Source organism: Panthera leo, chromosome A2 (assembly GCF_018350215.1).
Source record: "Panthera leo isolate Ple1 chromosome A2, P.leo_Ple1_pat1.1, whole genome shotgun sequence".
NCBI classification, from domain to species: Eukaryota; Metazoa; Chordata; class Mammalia; order Carnivora; family Felidae; genus Panthera; species Panthera leo.
The window spans coordinates 3,498,152-3,506,137 of record NC_056680.1 but is presented as its reverse complement, the minus strand read 5'-3'; the positions used below and the strand labels follow the sequence as shown (position 1 = coordinate 3,506,137).

Genomic DNA, 7,986 nt, shown 5'->3' with positions numbered 1-7,986 from the left:
CAGGCTGCCCGCAGACTCTGCCGCCGTCTGTGGCACTTTGTCCCAGCAGCAGTAGGAAAGGAGTATAGGTCTTCATGATACATGGCCGTGACAGTGGTCTGCTGGGCCCCAGGGGGCTCTGGGGCATAAGGAACGACGTGCGTCCCGTCAACGGGTGTCTCACATGCTGTTCCTTGGTTAATCTTCCCGCAGAAGCAGATGTTGAAAGTATCGATGTGTTTGTTTCCGTTAAGCGCAGGAGAGTAACATTACCATCAAGTTCTTAATGGTTTGAATTGAATTGTCAGACACGTTAAGTTTCAATATTTTCTTGAGGATACTCGGGCGGGGGGGGGGGGGGGGGGGGGGGAAGCGCGCTCCTCCGAGAACCGCCCCCCCCAACCGCGCCCCCCTCCCCGGCCCCTCCTCCCTTCGGCGTCCGCGGCAGCGAGCCGGCGGGGCGCGGGCCGGAAGCGCGGGGATCCCCGCAAAAGCAGGCTGTATAGGCGTCCCAGAAAAGCCGCCTCTCGCCGGTTTCCGTAGTGTAGCGGTTATCACGTTCGCCTCACACGCGAAAGGTCCCCGGTTCGATCCCGGGCGGAAACACGCGTTTTCTCAGCGTAAAACGGCGGGTAAGCCCTACTCCAGGGTCACCGGGACGAGGTTTTTAAATTTCTTCCGTCGCTTTTAAAGTCATTGCAAGGTACGAAAAACTTTAATTCGGCAGTTTTTTCTTCTTATAAAGGACGTTTCAACAGGCTATGGGGGGGGTGGGGGGGATGAAAAATAACACCGTCGCCTGCGTTGGCCGGGAATCGAACCCGGGTCAACTGCTTGGAAGGCAGCTATGCTAACCACTATACCACCAACGCTCCGGCAAGCACCGCTTTCTCCGAGCGCCATTAGTAGAAGTCCCATCGGCCGGGCTGGGCGATACCAAACCGCACAGGGGCGCCCCTCTCCAGTGTCCCCTCCAGCTCCCCGCGCCGGAAGATGCTGCCGAGGGAAATTCCAAGCCTCTGGCCGCCAGGGACTGTGCGGGCGCGTCCCCCCCCCCCCCCCCCCCCGGGATCGCAGCCACCTTGGTACCGTCCGGGCGGCGGCCAATCGTAGGCCGCCGCCTGGGCCGCTCAACTTCCGGGTCAAAGGGGCCCGAGCCACCGGCTCCCCCGTGTCCGCCGCCGCCGCTGTCCCCCGCGCCCGCCACTTCCGGGGCCGCAGTCCCGGGCATGGAGCCTCTAGTGTGAGGCGCCTCCGGCCCCGGGACGCCCTTCGCAGCCCGGCCGCCGCTCCGCGCCTGCCCCCGAACCCGGTGAGCAGCGCCTGCGCGCCCCGTCCCGCCTCGGCCGCGACCCCGAGCCCGCCATTGACCCGCCCCACCTCAGCCCTGACCCCGGACGCGCCATTGGCCGGCCGCTCGGGTGCCCTCCGCCCCGGCCTCCCCGCGCCCCGGCCCTGCCTTTGGCCGCACTCCCGGTTCTAGCGGCCCCCGCCTCGGTTTCCCTTCCGCCCCGGGCCCTCCGCGGCCCTTCTTCCCCTTCTGCCTCCTCCGGTGGCCGGGCCACCTCAGCCTCGCTCGGCCCAGCCTCCCCTCTCGTTCCGTCGCTGCCCAAGCCACCTGGCTCCGGTCCCTTCCGGGAGCGGCCGCACCCACGACGGCGCTCCTTCCCTGCTGGCCCTGGAGCTCCCCTCCCCATGCAAACACATGCTCCCCGTCTGAGAGCAGAGGCCGCCTCCCGGACCTGCTTCCTGCCCCCACCCACTCACCCCTCCCCGGGCGCTTGGCTTCCCCTAATCCACACCCCCACAGGTTCCAGCCCCTTCTCAGCCTCCCTTCCGGCCCTGTCCGGCCGCCCACCTGCTTCCCACCGGGCTGTAGACCGGTCTTGACACTTCCCCATCCATGCTGCCGCCGAGCCGTCAGAAGGGCCCCGCTGGTTCCGTTTTCCCCCGCCGCCGTCGTTCTCCCCACCCCCCCACCGGGAGGAAGTCACTTGCCTCAGTGGCAAGGACCAGCGTGCTTTCCAGGAGCTTGGACTGAAGCCCTGGAGGTGTGCACTGTGGTCGAGTCCCTGGCTGGTTCCCGGGAGGATCGGGGCAGATGGGGGAGGTCTTTCCTCCCCGGTGCAGTTCAGGGCACGCAGGCGGCGTTGCAGGGCGGTGAGGTGGCTCTAGGCTCTGTCCAGGTAGAGAGAATGGGGCTGGGGGGGGGGGGCGGTCAGGACTCTCGAGGGGAAGGAGAGCGGGCTGTTTTGGCCAGGCTGACCTGCTGCGCTAAGGCATGCTTGTTCCATCAGGGTCTGTATCCCACGCCTGCGGCTGGAATGGAGGCTTTCTGGACCCTTTAGAAGGTCAGTGGTGGGGGCCGCGGGGTGACGGTGGCGGCTGGCGTGTGGGCTGGCGGGATTCATTTGCGTGCTCCAGGATATAGACATCTGCAGGAAGTGGTTTTCTGCAACTCCGGGGTCACTGCCCTGGGGCCGCTGGGGGGGGGGGGGCGTGGCTGCATCCTCCCCACCGGGAGCCCAGCGCCTGGCCCTCAGTCAGCCTTTGGTGGGGATCCTGGCTCTTAGGGGGGCGTCGGTGCAATCCCGCCCCCCGCCCGATGGTCATGTAACTTGTCTAGGTGACAGTGTTGGCTGTGACGTAGGTTCCGTCGCACCTGGTGTTTTATTTGAGCACGTCATTGTCACAGCAGCCCTCCACGCAGGTACCGTGGCCCCCGTCTCACAGCTGCGGAAACTGAAGCACGATGTAACCGAGAGGTTACACTCAACCTAGTTTGACTTAACCGAGAGGTCAAGTGGTCTCTCAAGGTCACAGAGACCGAACGTTGTAGAGTCGGGATTTGAACCCATCTCTCCGACCACAGCGACCCCTCTTTTCACCGCAGGACTAAGAGTGAGGCCGGGGCTCGCCCACGGTCTCGGTGCTGTGACCGCTGCTTTCTTTTTCTCAAATATTTATTTCTGGGAGAGTGCAAGCGGGGGAGGGAAGGGCAGGGGGGTGGGGGGGACAAAGGATCCAAAGCGGGCTCTGCGCTGACAGGCTGGACAGCAGCGAGCCCGACGCAGGGCTCGAACTCTCGAGCTGCCAGATGGTGACCTGAGCCGAAGTGGGACGCTCAACTGACTGAGCCGCCCAGGGGCCCCTGCCTCCCTTTTCTTGAAGCCTCTCGGCACCCGCCCAGCCACCTGGGGCCTGGCTCATCACAAGGGTGTTCGGGTACTGACCAAAGCAGGGCTCCCTTTGACTTCAGACAGCGTTCAAGGGAGGACCGGGACTCATTAACTCTACCGAAAATCCTGTGTGTGCCAGGCATGGAACAGGACGGGTGTAAGCCTGCCCCCCTGGAGTGACATCCCGGGGAAGGGTGTCCCCTCACCCAGAGCAGGGGTTCTCAGCCTCAGCACTGGGGATGCTTGGGGCCACGTCACTCTTCGCAGTGGGGGTGGAGGCGAGCGTCCTGTGCTTTGTGGTTGGATTAGCAGCCTCCGGTCTGCGTGCCGGGGGCCCGTCTCCCAGCCGTGATGACCAAAAATGGCTCGTGGGGGCACAGTTGACCCTGGTTGAGACCCGCTGGGTGACGGGATGCAGTTGGCCCCGAAGAGACTCTGTATTCCGTAATCATTTGGGCTCCTGAGGTCCTGGGACGTTGCACCATTTACATTTGTGAACTGAGGGAGAGGGGAGGTCACTCACAGACGCTGGGGTCACCGTGGTTTGTACAGTCTGACCCATCAGGGATTTATTCGAGTGTCTCGTGTGGGCCTGAGGATCTTACTCCACTGCCCCCCCCAAATTAAGAATGCAGAGTTTCTCTGCCTCGGCACACTCAGTGCCAGGAGCACCCCCAGTTGTGACAACCACAGCTGTCCCCAGTCATTCTCTGGGGAGGGGGGGCAGAGTCCTCCCCTTTGAGAGCCACTACCCCAGACTTAGCTCTGTATGGAAGGACAGGATGCTGTGTGGGGGTGACAGAGCGGTGACTTTGGATTGGGGGTCCGGAAGGACCTCTGCAGAGGTGAGACCGGGGCGTGAAGGAGAAGAGGGGCGTGTCCCACAGAAGGCAGGGAAGGGCCCCTGGGCCGTGGGACCGGCAAGTGCAAAGGCCCTGGGGTGGGAAGGAGTCGGTGTGTGTAGGGGAGAGTAAGGCCAGCGTGGTTGGAGATCACAGTCAGGGGCGAGAAGGGGAGGTCAGGAAGGCCATCAGAGTGTGGCCACAGGGGGGACCCTGGGACTGTTTGGTTTCTGGTGAGCACCGGGGGTGGCGTCCTTGGCGTCATTTAAGACTGCCGTCTTCTCGGGGACTTCTCTCGCCTTGGGAGGACTGCACGACAAAAAGGATGCTGCTGGTTTCTGGCAAGTGCCGGGCACCCTCTCGAATTTCCGGGCAGAGCCTCTTCAGAACGCCCTTGGCATTGGGTGTCCCCGGAGTAACGGAGGGCTGCCTAGAGCGGTGGGCGGGCGAGGAGGGCCGAGAGCGGGCACGCCCAGACCGCTGGGGGTTGCAGCCCGGGGGTCTCTCTGCCCGCAGGCTCCCCCACCCTCCTGAGGTCAGCCGAGTGGTTAATGCGGAAGGTTAAGAAGCTCCGCCTGGATCACGACCACACAGAAGGTTGGAGAAGGTAAGGGGTGTGGCCGCGGGAGTCCTGACCTGTGGGGGTGTCGTTGAGGTTCCCAAATTTCCGATGATGTCCTAGGTCTGGGAAGACCCCTGCCTCCCCCTGCCACCCCCTACCTTTCTGCGATGCCCCAGGACTCTGTTCTGGCTGTTCCGCGTGAGGTGGCAATGTAGGCGAGAGCAGGGTTTCTCAGCCTCGGGACTGCTCACGTGGGGCCAAGCCATTCTCTGTGGGGGCGTCCTGGGCGCCGTGGGGGGTGGAGCAGACCCCTGGCCCCCAGCCCCTCGATGCTAGGAGCACCCCTGTGTGACAACCACAGATGTCCCCAGACATCACCCGGTGTCCCCTGGGGCAGGATCCGGCCCGGCTGAGAACCGTTGGTCCGGAGGTTAGAATGTGGGTTCGGGGTCCGTCAGATTCGGGTGATATCTGATATCGGGCGGGTCATTTGATCCCTCTGAGCCTACTTTGCAGCCTCCCAGATGGGGCTGGCCCCAGAACTCACCTGTCAGGGTCACGGTGAGGAGTAATCATAACTGTCCACGTGAGGCCCCGGGGCACTTGGTGAGTCTCACGTCTGGGGCCGTGCACGAGACGGAGGCCACAGGAAGCCCTCCGGCCAGTGGGCTTCTAGCCCCCGTGGCTTCGTTTGCTTTTAGCCGGTGGGAGCGACCGGGCGGGCAGGAAGGGAACTAAAGAGCTCCTGGAAGACAGGGGTGACGTTGAGCAGTCTGCTTCGCTCCCCGGACGCGGGCTCCGGTGTCCGCTGGGGAAATGCATCAGCAGGTCGGCTGGTGACGGAGACCCGAGTGCCCCTTCTCACGGGCGTTAGGTCCCGGGCGGCCACGGCGTGGGCTGCGAACTGAGTCTGCGCCAGCCGGTCGTGACAGTGGGAGGCCCGCACGGTGCCGGAGGCAGGCCTTGGGCAGAGCACGGCCCGCTGTTTCCCGGGAGCCCCCGCCCCACGGGGCCACTCAGGCATTTCCTCCCCGAGCACGGCGGGCCCCCGCCCCTCACCTCCCCGGCGCCTGCCTCCCTGCCCGCCTTCTCTCTCTGCGGTTGGCCGAGTGCTCCCAGACCTGCGGCCGGCACCGAGAATCCGCAGTTCCTTCTTCCTTCTGCCCGCTGCCCTCGTCACGGGCCCCGCTTGGGTCTCTGGCGGATGCCCCGCGGGGCGGTGGTCCTGGCTCTCGGAGCACCAGTTCGCGGGCCGCAGACCTCCCGTGGGGCCTTGTCGGTGATGGCACCGGAGGGCCCGAGCCGCCTGCCCGTGGCCTCGTGGTCCGCGAGGCGTCCTGCCGACTGGCAGAAGGAAAGCGTAGGCGGACCCGGCCCAAGTGGCTTGGAATCCGCTTCCGTTTCCCCAGCTGTGTAAACCCTTGACTGGAGGAGCTCAGGCTGGCCTAGGATGGGAAGCGGGGCACTTGGTCACCTGTTCCTCCCCTTCCCCCGCCTCCTCTGCAGTCTCTCTGCACTTCTGGGGAAGAGAGAGGTGAGTGGAGGACCAAGTCATAGCACCAAGCCTGGGCCTGTCTGGGAGCTCAGACCGCCTGGCCACATCTAGAAGATTCCTAGAAGTTTCTCCCGATGTTTCATTTCATTTCTCATCTCCTGGATCACATTTTTGCTCCTTGGGCTCTCTGCAGTGATCGGAGGCAAGATCATTTTTATTGTTCCTTGCTATGGAAATAAGCCACATGATTCTGTGAGCGTTTCTGCCCGGCTCTCAGCTTATGGGGTCCCCTTTGGGAACCCTAGAGGTTGTGATCGGTTTTGCTGCCGTGCGCAAGGCCTGAACGGTGGCCGCAGTTTTGGCGGGGGGTGGGGGTGGGGGCTGGGCCGGTCGGAGGAGTCCCCTGGCCTGGTTTTCTGGGCTGGTTGTCAGCAGCGCTCGGGGCCATGTAGGTTCCGGAGCGCTCCGCCCATCCTGGCCCCAGCCCCTGCCTGACACTGCTCATGCCCAGCTCATGCTCATTACCCGTGGAGGTAAACCACAGCTCTGGGGGCGGGGTGGGGGGGGGGGAGGACGAGGGCGGGCCAGGACATGCTGCACGTGACCCTCACTGGGTCTCCCGTCTTTTCTGGCTTGGGTTCATTTGCCCCGAGGGTCCCAAAAGCCCTGATGGCCTGTGATCCCTGTCTTCAAAGCCATCGTAGGAAGTTGTGAACCGAGGGCACTCTTTGTGGCTGGGGAGCAGGAACCGCCTGCTTGCCGTGCCCCCCGAGTCCTGGCTGGGTCCAGTAGGATGGAGTCAGGGAGGCTTTTCTGTCCCTCGTCTGATACAGGGTCGGGGTGGAAAGGGAACTCTGAAAATCGGCCCACAGAGGCCATGCTCAGAAGCGTCTCCTCTTGCCCCTCGAAGCAGGAGACAGGGGTCCTTTCTCCCGTATGGGGACTCGGGGGGGTGTCTTGTTGTGAAGGGGCAGGCCCTTCTGGGAATTGGAGGGCACCATGTGAAGGTGGGCACAGCTCTGCCTGGTGCTTCTCTGAAGCCCTCGGCCTGGGCTGTCCCTGTCCCTGTCCCTGTGTAGCAGCAACAACTCCCACTTTTGACCAGTGAAGCCCGGGCTCTGCCTGTAAAGCAAAGCCACTAATCCCGGAGCAAAGCTGCTAATCCCAGAGCACAAGGAGGCCCAGCATTCAGCGAGACCTTAGGCCGGCCGATGCCCACGGAGGAGAGGGAGGCTGCCCCGCTCACCTTGGCGGCCTCGCTAGAGAGCCCGGCTCTTCTGGAACCGGGTCACTGTGGCTATGTTTAGATTTCCCTAAAGCAAATATTTGCCTGGCTAGTCCAGTCTGCTCAAGAAATGTGCCCAAACAGCCAGGGGGAGAGAAGGGAGGGACGGGGCCTTGGCCACAGCTGCTCAGGGAGCAGGGGAGGGGTGGGGGGGGCTGTCCCGAGGGGCGTCCGTTCTCTCTGCTGGGGTTCTCACACCGTCTGTGCACAGCTGCTTGTCTCTCTGAGCCTGTCCCGTGAGGCACGAGTTTCCCCCGCTGGACCCCAAGCTGGATGGCATGGGGGCGAGCTGTGCCGATTAATTCTTTACGCTCAGTTCTTTGCGTGTGAGCAAGCGTGTCTCCCCAAGGGCTTAATGCAAGATAATCATTCCACACGGCCCTCTGTGGAATGCGTCCTGGGAGCCAGGGGCCTCCTGAGGTTCTGGGGCCACTGCCATGAACGGGACAGGTGATCAACAGACAGCCCTTGTGCCAGTGCTCTGAGGGCAGGGGACATTAGTCGCTGACGCGCCTAATGGAGAGACCAGCTTCGGTACAGATAGTCATGGAAGGTTTCTGAGGACCCGACAGATACTTACACTGAGATCTGATTGGACGTTAGTCAAGCAGAGAGAGGGGAAAAGTGTTTCAGGCAGAAGGAAG

The 7,986-nt window shown here is 63.3% G+C and overlaps 1 protein-coding gene and 2 non-coding genes across 16 annotated transcripts in view; 2 read left to right on the top strand and 1 right to left on the bottom strand.

Annotated features, from left to right (window-relative positions):
- The first annotated feature begins 417 nt into the window (after positions 1-417).
- DPP9 (dipeptidyl peptidase 9) overlaps positions 418-7,986 on the top strand; it is a 40,848-nt gene continuing 33,279 nt past the window's right edge. For 6 of the 14 annotated variants that reach the window (XR_006199636.1, XM_042928036.1, XM_042928045.1 and 3 more), the window contains exons 1-4: positions 1,138-1,291; positions 2,277-2,330; positions 4,517-4,607; positions 6,069-6,259. Coding sequence is in view for 11 of the 14 variants with exons in the window: in XM_042928036.1 (XP_042783970.1) it covers positions 6,192-6,259 (68 nt within the window). In the remaining 3 variants the exon portion in view is untranslated. Of the gene's footprint in view, positions 683-1,137; positions 1,292-1,348; positions 2,031-2,053; positions 2,166-2,276; positions 2,331-4,516; positions 4,608-6,068; positions 6,260-7,986 lie in introns of those variants that run through there. The other 8 variants (XM_042928040.1, XM_042928049.1, XM_042928038.1 and 5 more) reach the window with 7 other exon arrangements.
- On the top strand, positions 513-585 carry TRNAV-CAC. The gene has a single exon. It is a non-coding gene; the product is annotated as a tRNA-Val (tRNA).
- TRNAG-UCC lies at positions 780-851 on the bottom strand. Its single transcript has one exon. It is a non-coding gene; the product is annotated as a tRNA-Gly (tRNA).